Source organism: Chanos chanos, chromosome 4, assembly GCF_902362185.1.
Source record: "Chanos chanos chromosome 4, fChaCha1.1, whole genome shotgun sequence".
NCBI classification, from domain to species: domain Eukaryota; kingdom Metazoa; phylum Chordata; class Actinopteri; order Gonorynchiformes; family Chanidae; genus Chanos; species Chanos chanos.
In genome coordinates, this window is record NC_044498.1 from 17,075,447 (window position 1) to 17,095,064 (window position 19,618).

At 41.7% G+C, this 19,618-nt stretch overlaps 2 protein-coding genes across 4 annotated transcripts in view; one reads left to right on the forward strand and one right to left on the reverse strand.

Moving 5' to 3' along the window:
- Positions 1–1,362: 1,362 nt before the first annotated feature.
- Positions 1,363–9,166, reverse strand: anapc4 (anaphase promoting complex subunit 4). Its single transcript, XM_030772602.1, has 29 exons — positions 9,149–9,166; positions 8,773–8,919; positions 8,387–8,492; positions 7,998–8,130; positions 7,753–7,827; positions 7,543–7,569; positions 7,278–7,322; positions 7,102–7,186; positions 6,677–6,784; positions 6,376–6,459; positions 6,192–6,278; positions 5,713–5,777; positions 5,364–5,406; positions 5,082–5,158; positions 4,841–4,941; positions 4,494–4,545; positions 4,259–4,314; positions 4,115–4,161; positions 3,875–3,931; positions 3,719–3,775; positions 3,529–3,622; positions 3,283–3,380; positions 3,081–3,142; positions 2,936–2,974; positions 2,733–2,834; positions 2,530–2,616; positions 2,202–2,372; positions 1,862–1,985; positions 1,363–1,602 (listed from the first exon to the last, which is right to left on the reverse strand). The coding sequence occupies exons 2-29, from the start codon at positions 8,878–8,880 to the stop codon at positions 1,363–1,365; spliced, it is 2,430 nt and encodes an 809-aa protein (XP_030628462.1). The 5' UTR covers positions 8,881–8,919; positions 9,149–9,166.
- Positions 9,167–13,561: 4,395 nt separating this feature from the next.
- palld (palladin, cytoskeletal associated protein) overlaps positions 13,562–19,618 on the forward strand; it is a 62,873-nt gene continuing 56,816 nt past the window's right edge. For 2 of the 3 annotated variants that reach the window (XM_030771165.1, XM_030771166.1), the window contains exon 1: positions 13,562–14,601. In XM_030771165.1, the coding sequence (XP_030627025.1) occupies positions 13,562–14,601 (1,040 nt within the window). The remainder of the gene's footprint in view (positions 14,602–19,618) is intronic. The other variant, XM_030771167.1, reaches the window with a different exon arrangement.

Here is a 19,618-nt window from a genome sequence, read left to right on the forward strand (position 1 = left end):
AATCTGTTTCATGAAGTTTGTATAAAGTACACTTCTTTACGAGCACTTGCCTTGAGGGAGTGACAATGCAATAAACAGACCTTGTGAAGAGGGCAGAACATTTAGTGAAACAAACGGATCGTTTAACTCCATCCAAAACAAGTAAATAAATATTGGTTTCACTCAGTGTGAAAAACTTAATTAAACTATAATTAAGATAGAGTGAAATAGCCTGAAACGTTCCGCAGCTATAGATAATGAATTTGCTGAACAGAAATTAGAGGGCATTTTTTGTAGGGCATTTATTAGTTCGGAGAGGAAATTCTGTCTCTTCCACTATCTGGGGGTGTGGTTCCAATTACCATATCAAGGCGTGAGTGTTTCATGATGTACACACAGCAATGTGAACATATCGAACCCAGTCATCAAACAAACTGAAATGTTTTATTAATGTTATTAATGTAACTAGGGGAATGAGGAAGATCCTTTTAGATGCTGAGACACTGTCTTACACTCCAATCTGTTAAATAAAGTTTGAGCATGAATTTCTACAGCTGACCTTAAAAAGATTGCAATATTGGCTTTGTCCCTCAGTCCAGTGCCTGTTGACTATTTATTCATTTGATGTACCCATGCCTTTTGGTATTCATCTTGAAATTGTGAAAACAATACAAACTGATTCAAACTGATTAAGGTAACTGTGGGGCGTTGGCATATATGACAACTAAACACACATAAACTTTGTCAGAGAGAAGACTCCAAAGTCAAAGTCCACCATGGTGGTAATAACTATGAATAGTCAAGAACTGTTAGAGGGTTATTATCTGAGTACTAAACGTCTTAAACTAACCATGGTAGGTAAATTGAAAGGCAGCCAGTATTTAAGAAATGTGTGGTCTTTACCTTTCCTTTGAGTGAATACAAACATAATTCAAGAAAACAAACAGGAATTTGTATCAAAGCAAAGGAACCTTAGAATACATTCTCGTTGGGCTATTTGGAGGAGAGATTTAGAGACTAAGTCACTGTGATCGTTATCACACGTCCAAAAAAAATACGCGTGTGAGACAGTTGTTCAAGGGAAGCAAAAAAGTGTCACGGTAAAACAGGTTGTGGTAGAACAAGTGTCTGTCATTCCGTTAGTCTCACATATGTCAGACACCCATTTTCAGGCCCAGAATTCCAGACATTTCTTTTCTTAAGTACTTACGGAAACAGTCTGTGTAATAAGGAATGAGGATCATTCAGTTGCACACATGGCAATTTGTTATTAGAAAATACTTAAAATGTTAACAGCTGTGATCTGTCATCTGTGAGAAAACCTGGACCTCAGCTCAGATTGTAGCAGGGCTACGAGGAGCAAAAGGGGTTCATAACACAGTGTCACAGCGTGTCTGACCCTGAGGTCTGCTCTAGAGTATCACCAGACTCTTCTACCCTCTGATGATCCTCTTCCTCTATCTGTTCTTCTCCATCCTTCATTGTCCCTTTCTGACTGGTCAACGTGTCATCGAGTCCATCCTGCTCCAAACTGATTTCCTGAGAGTCTTCGGCACGTTCCTCCTCTTCCTCGTCCTCCACGTCCATCTCAAACACACGGATGTGCCGCAGGTTGGAGCTGAGCTGAAAACACACACAGACAGCACATGTCCTTTATTCATTTATTTGTTTTTTCATGTAATACACTCATCTGTAGAGACAGATTAAAATAAAATGGAGGGGCATTAACAATACAAAGCAAAATTAAATGCAAACAGGCAGAAAAATGACCAGAGAAGCACATACATACAAACAAGTCTGTACATAACAGACTCACATACAAAAAACACACAGTACGTTCTGCCAGTGTCAAAACTCCCTTAGTATGTACTAAATCACTTACAACGCATGACACTTTACGGATCCCGTTGACTGCCACAAACTGGGCCTTCATATTCTCTAGGTCCCTCCACTGGTTCCCCCAGACCAGGCCCTGGGCAGGGATGGCACCGCTCTGTTGGTCCAACCTGACACAGGTACCACAGCAGGAGGAGACAAACCAACAGCAGCTGTCAGCATCACATCATAAAACAACTGAAACAGCCCAATCTGACAGAGTAGAGGGAGCTGCAGCTTGGTTATACGTGAATTTTTCCCGCTGGGTCTACAGAGGTAACAGTCTACAGGTGAGCTGCGTGGAAACACTCTGACAGTAAACAGGTGAATTAGTACTAAAATCATACCTGAGGGTGGGATCCCAGGTGAACTCTTCCTCACAGCTGAGAGCAGAGGTCAGGTTAAGCTGAGCAAGGACACGCCCTCTGCTCTCATCCTCTTCCTGTCCTCTGAGAATTACTGTTAATGTCTCGTCGTCATAGAGACGAGCGTCAAGGCAACTGTATGTGCCGTCACCGCTAAAATGCACAAACATTGAGGGTGTGAAAAGATAAACCACAGTGCTGATGATCAATACATGTTCATACAGGATCCTGATTATAGAAAAGAGAGGAAGGTCTGGAAACACAGTAAAAGTAACATTTCGATTGCTGTTGGGGTGTTATAAGAACTTACGGAGGCTCAGCGGCAGGGGCCTCGTCGTCAATACTGGTATTCAGAGTACAGCTCAGGTCAATAGCAACCAGACCATTGGGAACACACCTGAAGGAAAACCACAGAAAAAGAGTTACAGACTGAATCAATGATTCAGTGTGTGTGTGTGTGTGTGTGTGTGTGTGTGTGTGTGTGTGTGTGTGTGTGTGTGAGAGAGAAAGAACCTGCTGGGGTCGGTTCCTCTCCTTAGGATGTAGATCTTGGAGGGCGATATCTCTGGCATGCAGAACACCACGTAGTGCATTCTAGCTTTCTTATCATTCCATCTATGGTAGAGACATTTGGTCATCACACAGCTATATAAAACTGCCATCATCACACATTCGTGTCATCATTCATAACTGTACAGTGTGATGCCGATACTCACAGTGACGGTAACTCAAACAGCCTGGGGGTATTCTCTGAGCTATTAAAACAATAATCATAATTACCATACTGTTACATACATATCACCTGGCCTTTCTGGCATTTCAAAAGTAAACTTGAAAATAGACCAGTGGAGCGGAGCATACCTCTCGGGCACCGTATAGAGGGGCAAACACACAGCCTGCTTCACTGATCTCCCAATCACCTCCTAATAAAAACACACAGTCACTGTTCACACTTCTGCACAGCAAAGGTATGGGTCAAAGAGACACTTTCAGCTAGGAAATAAAAGACTATCTGTGTGTGTGTGTGTGTGAGTGTGTGTGTGTGTGTGTGTGTGAGACTCACTGCTGGTTTCTGTAGACATCTCTCAATCATGCCCTCCATCATCCTCTTTACAAAGTGCAGAGACTTCTGAGGGTATGTGGGAAACAGTAGAGGACTCTCTGCATTAGAGAAAAACAAAAAAACAAAAACAAACAAACAAAAAAAAAACGACCAGTGAGTGCATGCAAGGAAAACAGATAAATTTATGAATTAATGTATGATAAGCATTTGCGCAGATGCACTTTACTCTCCCAGACCGGTCTTCACCTTTTAAATGAGTGCTACCCTGAACAAAGGTCACCCATTGGTTGCCCTCCATGTTGGGTGGCGACACCAGGTCTTCATCTTCATCTTTCAGATACTGATACACAAAGGATGAAAGAGTTCCACACCTTCAGTGCATACAAACTCGCTAACACACACATGACAAAACAAACAAATAAACAAAGAAACTCACCTGTCCAACCCTTTCAACGTTGAAATACTTCCCTTTTCGATCAAACAGCTCCTCATTCTGTCAAAGAAGAAAAGCATTATGGAATTTTTCAGTTCAGTATTTCTACTGACAATACTTTCATAAAGTTTGGTAATGTGGTGATTAAAAATTACCCACAGCACTGAAATGCTCTGAGAGAAAATCTGCCACGAAGGCCAGGTCCTTCTGGGTCATCTGAGAGACATACAGACGCAAAAGAGTCATAACCTTTAACAGCCACACGTCTTCACGTCGTTCTTTAAAGGCCAAATAGTCTAGAACATTTCATCGCGAGACAGCTGAGCTCTGTATGACACACTGGTTTTCACCCCCGCCCCTGGTTTCCAAACTGGTTTCTCTCCATTTCACCCCCCTCACCTTGTTCAGTTCAGGAGGGACGTGGTCGTCTGACATACGAAGCATAGCTGGAAGAAAGAAATTCTTTCAGTTTTTTCACAAACAAAATTTTCGAGAAAAATCTGATTTCACTGAGACACTAATGACTTGTTGACTGGGTCTTACCTACATACAGCCATCTAAAAAAGGCTTTAAAATTCTTCATGCTCTTATCAATGACTCTAAGTATAGACAGACACAGGGGAAAAATCAATTAGGCACAAATCTATTTATAAAATAAGACAAATAAATATATGAATATATGAATGAGGAAATATACAGTGATTTTATGTAAATGACTGATACCCTCCGTTTCTGCACATGCCCAGAAAATCAAATTTATTTGTAAAGAAAGACTCACTGTAAGAGCTCACTGGCCTTTAATGTAAAGGAACCTACAGCTGTGATGGCATCTATAAAAAATACAACAAAACACACACGCACACACAGTTTTGTTTTGCTCAAAAATTTCAGTCCAACTGATCTACCTATTGATCGTAAAATACATGACACATACAATACAACACACTTACTTATCATTGAGAACAATAACTGATAAAAGATTATTAGTGATCCAGTGGGGTGTTTACAATCACAGACTGACTGATCTGTTTTGGATCATTAGTGTTTGATCAGTAGACTGTAAAGTCAGTGTTCAAAGATCACTGATAATACACCAAAGTGTGAATAAAAAGACTGTGTTAATACCTTCTATAGCTGCAGGATCCAGACCCAGCGGCTGAAATTTCTGTTTCCATAGCGCCATCCCTTTCACTTCACTCAAGTGATACAACAAAGCCTCTGAACCGCTAATGAGAGAGAGTGAGAGAATCTAAATTAATATGACTTTCTCCAGAAACTACAAGTATTAAAAGTTCTAAGATGGTGTGAAAATAGGACTAGGACAGTAGATTCAAATAAAAACTACATTTCAAAGAAGGCTGTGTACCTCTGTAAGTGACTGATGACCAGTTTCTGAATGCTGGAGTAGGATGACTCTATAGACTGACCCAACATTTTCAGACCCTGAGGAGGTTTTTCAAAAGAATGACCACATGTGCTTCAGACGTTTTGCAATTATGAGCGTGGCTGAATTAACAGACGAACAACAAACACAGTTGTGGAACCTGATATTGTGTCCCATTTTACCAGATCATTTAACTGACAGAACAAGAGAGCTGAGCAGAGTTCATTTGACAAATGAGCTCAGGTTCTACATCACCCTCCTCACCTTGACTGTGAGCTGGTTCATGAGAAGAGCTTGAAGCTCAGGGCTGAAAAAGAAAAATAAACAGATATTAATCCTGAAGTATTGCACGGAATCAACAATGCAAATGTTATTGGTTGTGAGATCTTTCAGAGCCCCCTGCTGGACAAACTGAATTATGGGTTCAACCATAACGCTCTGTGGGTACCGAAAAAAGATACAACAAAGATGTTTTCTCGAGGAAAATTTGCGCGACAATTTTACCATATATACTGTTTCAGTGACTAAATGTCAGTTGAACGTTGCAGTCTGAAGTTGAATGGCTGTAGTTAGACGTTTTGTCATGTATGTATATACATCTTATATTCTGTACCTCGCATGACCCCAAAGCAGGAGCTCCAGAAACTCATCCTGCACCTGAGTGCTTGTGTTTTTCTCCTGAGGGATGACAGTTTCGAATTTTATTAAACAGGTTCAAATCATGAACTTTAATGCCTTAGAAACAACCTGTAAGGGATAAGACCTGCGCATATACCTGAAGACAAAAACATTCTTGAGACAGTTAATTCCTTCTGCTTCTACATGTGCTCAGTAATTTCATGGAATGTAAATTACTGCCAGTTACTTTAACACAAGCATCAATTTCTTTCCTTTAAAAACACCAGTTCTGACTCATACTGGATTCAATTTAACCAACGTTTCAAATTCAAAAACACCATCTCCCTCTGCTAATACTCTATTTCCTTCCTTTATTCTTTTCTGCTGGAAGTAGGAAGAGAATCAAAGATCATGTTACTTTCTGTGACTGGTAATTATTCATGTGTGTTTGTTTAGAGGGCAGTGAGCTCTGACCTGGACAAACTTGGTGAGCCGTAGGTCCATCTGCATGAGGATGTCTTCCCAGGCTTCACACATGCAGGTCAAAGACAAACGCAGGTACTGAAACACAAACAGAAGGAGAGAGCAGGAGAGACATAGAAGGACTTTTTGAATCTTTTACTGTTTAAGTTAAAGAGTGAGAGATGGTTACACTCACCTGTAGCAGTGTGAAAATGTGTGTGAACTTTCGTGCCATTCTTGTTAGCTCAGGGAGACAGCTGGAGAGCAGCCCGGTGTCAAGCTGAAATACAAAGTAAGACCTATTCCATCTCTTTACCTATGTTATACCTATAAACACACACACACACACACAGTTTCACCGCTTTTTCTGCCTACATATTACCCCTAAATTGCTTTGCTACATGGAGAAAAGCATCTTTTAAAAACTGAGGAAGGATATGAGATTCAGACAGACAAAAGTGGTTTGGATTTGCTGTTTCCATGACGATGACCTTTACCTGAACATAATGGATCTCTGGGTCATTTTCAGCAGATCTTTTCTCCGTGACAACAGAGAGGGACTTGAGGTCACTGGAGAGGCAAAGGCTGCGGCAGGTTTCTGTGATCTGAGAATGAAGATAACAAACCTTATTCTCACATGAACAATCCTCTGTATATGACAGTACGTTTCAACATGCCGCATTCCACGCTCTGATCAGAAAAACAGTTACACATGCATTAGGAAAAAACCCAGTTGCCCCTTTTTCCAGAGCGCTTTACAACTTTTTCTCATGTATTAAACCAAGTCAGATCAATTGACAGACAAACAGCCAAAGCAAATGAAAGTGTGGAAATGTAGGTATGTTTGTACAGTTGTTGGAGACATGATAAACAGAGGAAAAAAAATACTGAGAGAATGCCTATATGTGAGAGTGAATCATACCTCTCGCAGAGTGGCGGTCTTATACAGACCATACGCATAGAGTTCCACACAGCCCGAGGCTCCGCCCACAACCAGGATGTTGAGTCTGCAGACAGCAGGTATGTTACACAACGCATATCAAAATATAGTGCCACTCTTGAAGTACACTAGAGACAAGTACTACACGGAGTACTGACCTGACTTCTCCAAGCAAATTTGTGACCTCATCCGACTTCTCCTCACTGCAAGAGAGAGCACAATTCAGGGAGATGCACTCACACATACAATAACAGTAGACATCAACCAATCACTCTTTAGTAAGACCTTCATAAAACCTGTTCCTGTAAAAGATAACAGCAAGATATCAGCAATGTCTCCACAACTCTGATCAATAATACTGTTATTGTATTTCTCATAAGGCCCAAAACCAGTCAGTACATTCACAGAAATATAAAGACTCACCTGAATATCTTTGATGTGGTACTGTAACTGAACACAGAGAAACATGCCACATGATGTGAATAACAAATGTAAGCACAAACAATATTTAGAAAAAATACTAAATCTCAAATGTTCCTCTAATACTGAGCTAAGACAAAAGTATTACAGTAATACACAGTCAGCGGTTAAACAAAAGTTTAGATGAGTTTACAGCTCTGAGCCTAAGATCACCTCTTTGGAAGCGTTGGCAACTTAGGAAGAAAGCAATTGGATTCATCCTCAGAGTCATAGAATGAGGTCAGAGTGCTGGTATTAAAGCATATTGGTGAGAAAAATGGGGGGAGGGGAGGAGAGAAAGAGGGAGAGAGAGAGAGAAATAAAAAAAACAATGAGATTCCTCTCCCGAATCTAAACAACATGGTATATTATAAATCAAATGCGACGTGCATGATTGCGCTGTTGACTTCTGTACACACCTGTTATCCTCCTGCACCTCCATCCAGTGCATGCAGGACACAGTGTAATCCACAGGAAACAGGTGAAGGATCTCAGCTTTCTCAGCATCACAGAGTACAACCTGTTTAGTGTCACCCAGACTGAATGCCAGGACTGGGCATCACAACACCAAAATATAGACACAATGAAATTAATATGTAGACCATGTACAGTATCTTAGAAAAGATGAACATGCATTATGAAGAAAGCATTTTTCCACAAAATCCATTACTGATTATAACCTCATGGAAACACACGCGCACACACAACTGTCCATGTGTCAGCTCACTGGCATATTTAAGCCTGGTTAACTGGTTAAATAACTAACAGTAAAGTTTGTGATTCAAGATCTCAGTGAGGAGAAGCTTACTTTTGCCATCAGGTCTCCAGGCCAAAGCAGTGATCTCCTTTCCTGTATTTTCATTGGGTGGCAAAATCCACACACGCTGAAAATTGGCTAGGCGATGCAGCAGCAGCTGGGTTACGACATTAAAGGAGACAAACAGCTAATTTGCAATGTGCACATTTAGGTATATTCGCTTTTAAGATCCAGTCTTTAAAACATGGTACAGCTGTTACAATTAATTATGAGCGCCTAAACTCTGTTCAGCTCATAGCAGTGTGGTTACTGGGATTCATGGCAAATCCAGACAACGCGACATGACTTACAGACAATTCATATGAATTCAGGAATAGTTACGCAAACAATGGTCTTCATAAGTTCATGCATTTTTCATGTTCCGTACGTTTACCCACCTCGCCAGCAGTATTGGCCATAGCGATGAGATCCCTTTTCGGAGACCAGGCCATGTACAGAATGGGGTTTGGAAGCTGCTTTTCCACCACTTGCCGAAAAGCAGGCATGGTGGCGGATTTGGAGGTAGACACTGACACGACTACGAACTGCAAAGAAAATATAACTGTTTCATTAAACGGATGCTCTATGAACAGTTTCGTGAATAACAAGCTAACATCAAACGTACCAGTTTAATCATGTAGTAATGTCAGCACGCTGCTGGAAAGAGTACTTTACTTTCGGGATTTATACGGTTTTAGAGAGCCTCCCAGAGCAACATTTGCTAATATGAAGCTACACAGAGATGTGTTCTTAGTGCAGAAGATTTACACTTACTATAGCGAGGTATGAAGTGACTGATGAGTAATTCTGCCTTATGGTCTTAAATCGTCTTGTTTTCAGATGTAAAGACCGTTAAACACATTTGATGCATGCACATCAATCCACCTCATCTTGTCAATTCATGAACGGCGCCATTAAACTTGAGAATACAGTCGTCGGACCAATCACATTTGAGACTGACCAGCCAATGAAACGTTAGGAATGGCAACGCTATAGGGACAAACAAGTTAAGGTGCGGTGCCTGTTACCTCTCGCTGTCTTTCTCTTGAAATTCACACCACCTCACCGCCACAGCTCTCTTTCAATGAACCTAAACATTTTCTTTTCTGAAAACCTTTCTTCGTTTGGCTTCGTTGTTTCATAAATCTGAACTGATGTTTCATGTCTACCCCGAAGTTCCCGTTTAAAGATAAACATGGTACGTGTGTGACAGACTGATTGACATGACTGACTGATCTGGCTTCACAGTGTAATTGCTCACAAATCTTACTCCGAACTACGCCCCTAGTATGTTCTTTATATATTGTTATTTTTAGGACGAATTGCTATATTAAGTTAAATGAGTAGCACCGAGAGTTTAACTCATTACAAAAAGAGTAAATATATACAGAGCTGTCCGAGGGGGTTTTAAGGGGTATGTGTAGACCGCTAGAGGGAAAAGCTGAGGTTTTCACTGGGCCACAAGTGCACGGCCTGTTAACATAGTCTGCATTAAGATCATAACTGACCAATTTGCCGGTGAACATCAGTAGCCAGTGTAACTTACTTTGACATTCATAAATCAGTGTCTTAGATTGCTCAAACATGCCGTCTATTGTGTTCTTCCATCCCTATGGACATTCCTCTCGGTCCTGTCAGCGCAGCTCAGGTTTAATCAGTGGATTGTTGAGAAATGGGAATAGCTGTGTGCTGTCAGTCCTCCTGGAGTGAATGTGATAAGGACCCAGAAATAGCTCCTGCTGCCCTCCACAGGCAGGAGACTTGTGTCTGGATTCGGTTTTTGGCACCTCTTCACTCAGTCGGCTGGTCACCTTTACTGCAACCGAGGGTAGTGGCCCCCTAATACTGTCTCACTTTAATACTGATGGAGGATCAAATCTCCTAATGGTGCTTCTAAGATTAGGTGTTATTAGTAATACCATAACGCTGACCTGAGATTGGTTACCAAGAGCTTCATAGATCTAAGTAAAGGGAAGCTGCTGAACATGACATCACTTGTATACAAAGTAGTAAAAGTGAACTGTCTGTTGTAAAAAATTTTTTTTTAGGAAATCACCATGTCCTCATTAAATGTAATGACATGGTTATTGCAGAATGAAGTGTGTAGCTTGCTGCAGTGAACTGAGTTAAAACTGTATCTGATGACCATAATGTTTTAAAACTGAACTCAGTCTCAGACTAAGTCTATGCCGTTGAAACCATGTGATCTCTCCGTCTGTCTCTGAGATTGTTGCAGTATTTGGAGAAGATGAGACCTACACAGTCTGTCTATACATGGCCCATACATGCAAGTTCTTAACCTACACTTTGCTTAAGAGTGCCTGAACTGTGAGACACATGTACACAGTGAGAATGTTAGATAAATTATGCAAACGTTTACTGTCGGATTTTCAACAAAAGCTCTCAGTCAACTGACCAAGAGCTGCTGGTTGAGGGTATATGTCCCACAAGAGGGATGGAAATCAGCGAAAGGTTAGGGGTCAAAGGCTGACCTGAGTGCTTTGTGAACTACATCACACTGCAACTTTATTAAGGCAAATGCACCAAAAACTAAATGAGAACAAACAAAAACGAAATGATATTTACTGCAGGATTATAATTTGCTCACAGGCACTGCTTCAATATGAGTTTCATATGAAAACAAACAGTTTCCATAAAAGCGACATATGAGTAGCACTGTGCCAATGACAGACAGACAGATGTTAGCTGCACAAGGAACAAAGAGCCCATATTAATAATGTACCAGAGCAAGAACACTCAGCTTTAGTTCCTGCATGTTTGTTAGTCAAATTGCAAGTACTTATATACTTGCTTATGTATATCCTTGAAACATGTAAATGTACGTTTTTGACATTTTATCAACTGTCAGTGTGAATCTTTGTTTTGTTGTGTTTGTCTATGCGTACAAGTATGAATGTAAGTGTGTATGCATGTTTGTTCAGCTATCTGCAAAACACATTTGCATTCTCCTGTTTGTAAGAGCATGAGGCGTGTGTGTGTTTTTGCGATATTACGGGCACACATTGGTTCAACATCCCTGAGGGCGCTCTCTCTCTCTCTCTCTCTCTCTCTCTCTCTCTCTCTCTCTCTTCCTCTATCTCTCTCTCTTGGAAGTGAAACTTGAGCTAGAGGGGCCAAATATAGTTGCTCACGGTGAGCAGTTAGGGCCCGGAACAGATGGGACAGCAGGCGACTCCACAAGAGCTGCTAAAGTAGATCCCCACCGACTCAACTCCGACACTCTGCCTGACCCAATAAAAAAAAAAAAAACATAGAGGAGGAATAGACAAACGATACGCAGCTGCTCTGGAAAAAGACATTACCTTTACACCTCAGAGACACTCACAACTTCAGAAAAACTGGACGCTTTAGACAGGGACAGAACTTTCTGGAAAAAGACTTGAAGGTAAGAAGCGATAACCTTTTGCTTTGGGCTTAGGTTTTTGGATTAATGACAAAGAGCTTTGTTAATTTTGCTAATACTGCACTTGCTGATCTGAAACTGTATTACTGAGATCAATGACGGACAAAAGTTCTCAAGTTGTCACAAATTGCCGTTAATAATGTTGTGTACGTTTTTCTAATTCATCCTATGAACTTTGTAAATGGAAAAACAATCTTTACACTCTGTCAGTTCTTTTTGTTCCTCTGTCAGTCAGTATAAATATGTTCCCATTCATAATACATAGTACTGCATAGATGCTTTAATTTCCACATTAATAATGGATAAAGTGTGTGTGTGGTTGTGTGTGTGTGTGTATGTGTACACTGAAGGGTCTTTTTTCTGTTTGGGATGAGGAGGAGTTTGCTGCTGTGAAACACAGCCTTCAGGGATTAAAAATAACAACAGCTGGCCGACAGGACGCCATGATAGAGGGAATGTCAAACTCTCACGTCTGTCAAATACACACACTCACTCTCTCTCCCTCAGACACGCACACACGTACACACACACACATGCACTTAAGTATCACCTGATCCTGAGAAATAAACTGTTGTTTGGACCACCCACAATGAATGCGTACTGCTTCTGAAAAGGCGTACAAAGCAAATTTTAATGTGCGTGTATTATGAACAAATTACACATCCATGTTCATTTCAAAACACACACACACACAATCTATACATCTATATATATACATACATACAGACATACACACACACACACACACACACACACACACACACACACACACACACACACACACACACACATATATATATATATATATATATATATATATATGTAGATATCCAGACACATATATTCTTTGAGATCTGGTTGGATGTAAGAGAGGTTCAGTTATGTCCTCCTCAGGCATGCTGATGCTTCATTAATGTGTGGTATGTCTAACCATACACTGTCTCCAAGTGAAAGTGAAGGTACTGCTTCACAAGTGATTCAGTGAGAATGCACTAAATGAGGACTCACTCGCTGTCACTCCACTGTCCATGGCATGTATTAGTGTGTGTGTGTTTGTGTGTGTGTATGTATGTACATGTATTTTTATTCATTTAAACATTTTTGTTTAGAGACATTCATAATTTGCAACATATTTAAAAATGTTTGATGTAAGTTATAAACAGACCGTGCCATATTTTTTCTGATATACAGTATCATGTTATGTAGCAATAGTATTTTCAAATAATGTTATTTTATAAAATACTTGAAAGCCATTGACTGCCGCGATATGAAAATCTTCAAGTTTTTGTATTTGTTTGTGCGGATTTTTTTTTTTTAATCTATTTTTTGCCGTACCTGAAGCACTGAGCCGGGAAAGTTTTCCCAAGAATTCAACAAAACTGATAAAGACTGATAGAGAGAATGGAGACCTGGCATTTGGGGAGTTGAATCCTGATTAAGCTGTCAGTCTACAATATGTTCATTATTAAGGTCTGACAGTGTGATGAGGGAAGGGAGAATAGCACTGAAGAGATAAACAGAGAAATTAATGAGAGACAGAGCGAGAAGATGTGAGAGTGAGGTATTGTGGTTGTCATCCCGCTCATGCACACATGCCCTCACGAAGATCCCCTGTTAATACGTGTCAGCTGTGTCTGAACAATGCCAGCCTGAGTCATACCACTACAGCTGTCAGCCTATCAGTTTCGGCGAATGCGCGCATGTGTGTTTATATGTGTATACAAACTATTATCATCTGCTTCTCTCTTTCTGTGTCAGACAGAATGCAGGACGGGAGCTGGAATGACACACTCCCCCTCTCTCTGCTGCTGAAGGAGGCATATCCCACGGGGGGTGTATCTCTAGAGGGGGATCGGGGCATATTTTCAGAGGCGTCCTCTCAGGGTGATGTTTACCTGGACTCTCTGGCTCAGCCAGAGGGTGGAGATGGAGACTTTCTGGAACTTTCTGCTTTCCTCAGCCAAGATGAAATCAACCGCAGTCTGGATCTGGCCCGGGAGGCCATGAGCGATGCGGGTGACCCCACCGACTTTAGAGATCCCCCAATTCCTGACCCCATTTCTACCCCCTTCCCCAGTACACAGGAGCAGGGTCTCCACTTTCTCCCTTCCCCCCTAAACTCTGCCCCCCAACCCCTCAATGCCAAAGAACATCACCCCTTCTACCCAGAGACCAAAGGCCAAGCACTTCAGGACCCGCTGCTAACGCACATGTCCCAGGCTAGCGATGCCACATCCAGTACGGTCACATCCGGTCAAAGCATGCAGTTCAACAGACCCACGCAGGCCTCCTCAGGTCCTGGATCCCCAGCCTTGACTGAGAAGTTTTTCTGCCACAAGTCTATCACTCCAGTGTACAAACAGGACAGGCCCCGGCTAGTGCATGGAGGTCTGGAGCTCAATGAACGTGCCGCCTCTGCCACGGAGTTCTGCAGCCGAGCTGCCACCTTCATCGAGGAGCTCTCCTCCATCTTCAAGGGCTCCACCCGTCTGGATCATCACGGCGACGAAGACTCATCCTCTCCCGACAGCGGTTACCTTTCTCCTAAGAGTCATCGCTTGGCGACTCAACAGGGCCAACCCTTTTCCTCAGGGCCTCAGCAGGGTGGGACGCACAGGGTCCAGAACCCCATGGGGAGCGAGTCTGGGGCGGCTACCGAGGAGCGACAGGAAGGAGTGGTCAACGTGGATGGACCCATGGCTCCTCCACGTTTTACCCAAAAGCTGAAGAGTCAGGAGGTGGCTGAGGGAAGCCCCATCCGTCTGGAGTGCAGAGTGGTTGGAAACCCCCAGCCTTTGGTCCGGTAAGGAGACTGTGGCACTCTGCTTCAACCCCAGATGGGTTGCGTTGGTAGTGGTAAAAAATAATGCCAAAATTGTAAAGTGGGAGATTACATGATATATTTATGCTTTTTCTCAGATTTTCTGGTGATTTACCTTTAAGACCATTCATTTTACACTCAGGCATGTTTTATGTCTGACAAAAAGATGGCAATATTGAGCTGTATGTTATTTTGCTGAAATTTCATGGAAGTTGGTGTGCCATGTGAAAAAATCTGCACACATGGCCATCCTTGTTATAACAGTGGACACATTGAGTGGCTCTGAGTGGAGGTTTGAGCCAATACTTTGGTGTGATCAGTAATGGAGACCATAAGTCTACAAACCCAGTAAACATCAATCCATCTAACGGCTGTATCCACTAAACTGCTATTTGATATGTTCTGTGACATGTTGTTGACTGCGTCTGTGAGATCATCAGTTTGTTTGCTGCTGAATTCAGGAGGCTACTGTAGCTTAGCGGTCAGAGAGCAGGTACAGTCACAAACAGAAGTTAAATTTAGAGCCTCCGTTGCAAGGCAGCCTGACCTCCTGTTGGTTGACATATTCATTCCCCCCTTGAAGGAAATGGCTATATAGCGCTGAGGAATTTCTAAAAAGTCAGTCTGCTGAAATGTAGCCAGATCAAAAGTGTTCTCCCTCTGGAGTTCTTCTTACCCTCCAACTGGGTAAATGAAGGAACTTCCACACAGAATTACTACCAAATAAAATATGTTTCAAACATGAAGCTGTGAGTAGTAAAACACTCACACACACACACACACACACACACACTCATATGTACGCACGCATGCACACACACACATGTGCACGCACACACCACACACACACATACACACGCATGCATGCACACACACATATGCATGCACACATGCATACACATACACACACACACACACATACACACACACACGCGCGCACACACACACACACACACACACACATACACAATGGTGCTGAGCAGGCCCTGAGGATTTAGATTAAGCTAATCTGTTACATTTGTGCCAAAATTCTTTTCTCGAACAAAAGCTACTTGAGTGGAGATGTTTCACCCATTTAATCAAAATGTCTTACCACATTACTCACATTTATTCCATTTATGTCTTTTTTATAAGGGGATTTTTTGCATAAGTGAGAGTAAAAGCCTCTCGTTGAAGTGTGACATTAATTTGTGCCAGTATTACCATTATAGAGTAGAATTTGTGGTCAGAGAATTTACTGCAAAAACCTAGTACACGCAATTGCCAGCTATAGACAGTGAAACATTATGTACTTTGTAGTTGAAAATGTGATTAATTTCTTTAATTTCTTCTAATGTGCTTCTAGTATTTATTTTTCTCGGTTCTGCTCTCTTTAATTTCGGTTAAATTAAGTTCACTCAAGTCTAGTTCATTCAAATCCGTGTTGGCAGAGGAGAGAAGAGAGAAAAAGCTCAGAGCCGGATGACTGATGGAGGGTGGGCAAAATGAAACATGATAAGGAGACAGAGTTTCAGGGGCACTGGAGGTGAGGTGTTTTATAGCATTTCATGAATGACCCTTCACACTTAAGACCAGACTGAACTTTTTTGTTTTTTTGCAAGTGTCATGGGTTTGGTACTGCTCCAGAGATGAAAAATCTTGGACATAATTCAAGTAGAGGATGTGGTTCAGTGAACACTCTGATTATTGTTACAATTTCTAGTATAGGGGTATTTTAGAATTTAATTTATTGCTAGAATATCTTATTTCCTGTAGTTTGGAATACTGTAAGAGCTCTTGGAAGTCTGAATGGAGGGAACACTGTTATCCAGAGCAGGATTCGTTCTGAAGGGGAAGTTGGTGCGAATGCAGAGTGTGATAAAGTTGAGTGGAATAGTCATCAGAAATACCTTCACTCCCCTGTGAGCCTAAAATCTGCTCTACCAATTATCGGTCACTGCACTGAGCAAGCAGTGGTGAATTGGGGGGTGGGGGGGGGGGGCAAGGAGGCCATGTAAAAAAGACTCAACAGTGTCCAAACCACATGTTACGCTGTCTGTCTAATAGGTTTCACAGTGGCCTTTGTCCAGAGCAGTTAGATGATTTTGTTGACGTGTGTGTGTGTGTGAGAGAGAGTGAGATACCAGAATTTTAAACCAAGATTCAAATGCTCTGTTAGAAACCCAAATGAAATGCGTCGCAGGGCAAAATTTGGCTGTAACCTGTAGCCACGTAAAAACGATCGTGTCTTCCTTATCCGTGTCTAAAAGACACTGAGAGTAGGTTGTGTTTGTGTAACCCTGGGGTAAAGGGAGGGAGATTATGAGGTTTGGATGTAGAGGGAGACGCGGGGACACAATCTTTACCCGCATGGAGTTATGTAACACTTGACCAGAGGGACACACTCCGTCTAATGCTTGGGCAGGAGAGGACAAATCCCCGCTCTCCCTGCGGGTCTGTAACAGGGCCTCTTCCTGTCTGTAAAAATAGGAGCGAGGCTGAGAGGAGCGAGGCGTTGGAATGCAGGCCATTCCATGACTCGGCACTTTCCACACCGCTCCGCTCTCCGACGCCGCACCTTTCCACACCTTCTTGGGCAACATGGAGGTACACCAGAGAGGAGAAGAGTGCCTTTCACCTCTACGAGAAAACTGATCAGAGACTGCCCTCTAACTGTGTGGTGTAACAGGACAAAGAAACAAACAAGCATAGGATAGAGATAGTGTTTGATTCTCAAAACTCAGATCATGAGGATTCGAACATTCAAAGATTCAAAGACAGAGAAATGACTTCCACTTGTATTTGTTCATTCATTTTGACTCCGGTGATCCAGTTATTCAAGCTTTGTGTGCGAGATATTTCCTAGATGTGCCAGATGAATCAATAACACCTCTGCTGATTTTCCTTGTGTGTTGATCATGTTCTGAACATTTCTGATCCAAATTCACTACAATGGCAACCAGTGGCAAGCTTGGATTGTTGTATTTTTTATTCAGCCATAGGGGGCAGTGTTGCATCTTTAAAAAAACTTTTGAACAGGTTGCAAAAGCCAGGTTGTGTTTATTTCCACTGAAACCCACTCTTCCTCAAGTAGAGCACATGCTGTATTAGTGCTCAGGACAACCTTGTTGATGACATGAAGTGTGTTGCATAATACAAGTTATATTTGCTATTGCAAATGCCTTTCATAGTAGACGCGAAACTTCTAGAGGTACGCAGAACTCTGCAACCAGGTTCTGCTTCAAACAGTAACTATAAATTCCATATTTCTCTGTTTCAATGCACAGAAATAGCTCATCTTGCATCATGGACGACTTGTAGAGCCTTTGTTGTATTTTGCTCAAACAAACTTTTTAAAACCATGTTGTGTGAGAAGAGAAGACCATCTTGTCTATGAAGAAGAGATCTCCATGTCTCTCTGCATGTAGTTTCTTTGAAGACAGTGGGTGAAAATGGAAACTGACAGGGCAAAAACACACAAGGCTCCTGTTCTCCATTTCTAACAGCTGGTGACAGCTCATGTAAACATAATAATGGAACACGGTTCCCCTGGACTGTCTCACATCTAAGGACAAATGAACACCACACACACACACACACACACACACACACACACTCTATCACAAGTACTTCAGCCATTTGGTTTAAGCTAAATAGTGTGTGAAGAGACCAACAAGGTTCCTCTTTCTTGACCACTGAACCTAGAAGTGACATCATCACTCTGTTACAAGCCCCTTTCTCTCCTCTCACAAGTCAAACTCATGCACTCTGAAATCTATTCTAACCTGGAAATGATAGAGCGCTGAGATCATCATTACTTGACAAGACTAACGAATCTTCCAGGCACATTAGCGCTCTGAAACTTAATTAGACGTAGAAATGATGTCATTAGCAAAAGACACTGCCTGGACGTCTGCTCGCTCCACTTCTCTTCTCACTGAACCGATCTGACTGGAAGATTGGAACCATCTGAGAGCAGGAGCGCATCACTCTAACACTAAAACCATTGTGGAATATCCATAACAGGTGTGAATGTTAGTTGATGTTATGGAACATGGGGCTTGATGGGGCACGTGTTTTGTGTGTGTGTGTGAGTCTATGAGAGTATGTGTGTGTGTGTGTGTGTCTTACTACTCCATCTGGGATGTGGTAGCGTGCAAGACATTGATTTTCTGGAATTAAAAGTATTTATTTTACCTCCCAAAGAGTTTGTGAATTCAAAGGTATGTGTGCTTTTGGAAAAAAAAGTTGTGAGTAACGTGTGTGTGTGTGTGTGTGTGTGTGTGTGTGTGTGTGTGTGTGTGCGCGTGTGTGTCTTTCACCCCCATACTGTATTTCACATCTGTTCCCCAGAACTGCTATGCCTCGGGCAGTTCAGTGGGGTAACAGAGTCATATGAGAATTTGCTTAAGGTAATACAGTCATTATGTTCATTTATCACAGTCAAACTGCACCACATAGATCAAATCAATCTTACACTGTAGAACGAACTTGTATCTTTACTGCATGAATTTTGGCACTTATGATAAAATATATAGTTACGATCAAGCTCTGTCCTTAAAGCACCTTATTGTATAGTGCTTTCATATGCAGCACAGACCAAATGGAGCAGCAATAAGGGTTCTGTACTGTGTTTTCTTTTTTCACTTTTTTATTACAACATTTTAAAAAGTGTGTGTGTGTGTGTGTGTGTGTGTGTGTGTGTGAGAGAGAGAGAGAGAGAGTGTGTGTGTGTGTGTGTGTGTGTGTGTGTGTGTTTTTCTCATTCTAAGGCATCTGCTGTAGTGCCATTCTAAATACATTTTTTTCCCTATTTGATGCATTTCTGCAGTTTATTTTTATGTTCCTCTAATGTGCAACATATGTTTTAACAGATTGTAACTGTACAATTAGGTGTGTGTAACTGGATGTGAACGAAGAGAGAATTTCTTATTGATGAAGACAGTAGCACATGCACCAGATAGGAGTCTGTGTCCACTTATACTAATGAGCTATGCATACATTTAAACAATTACATTTC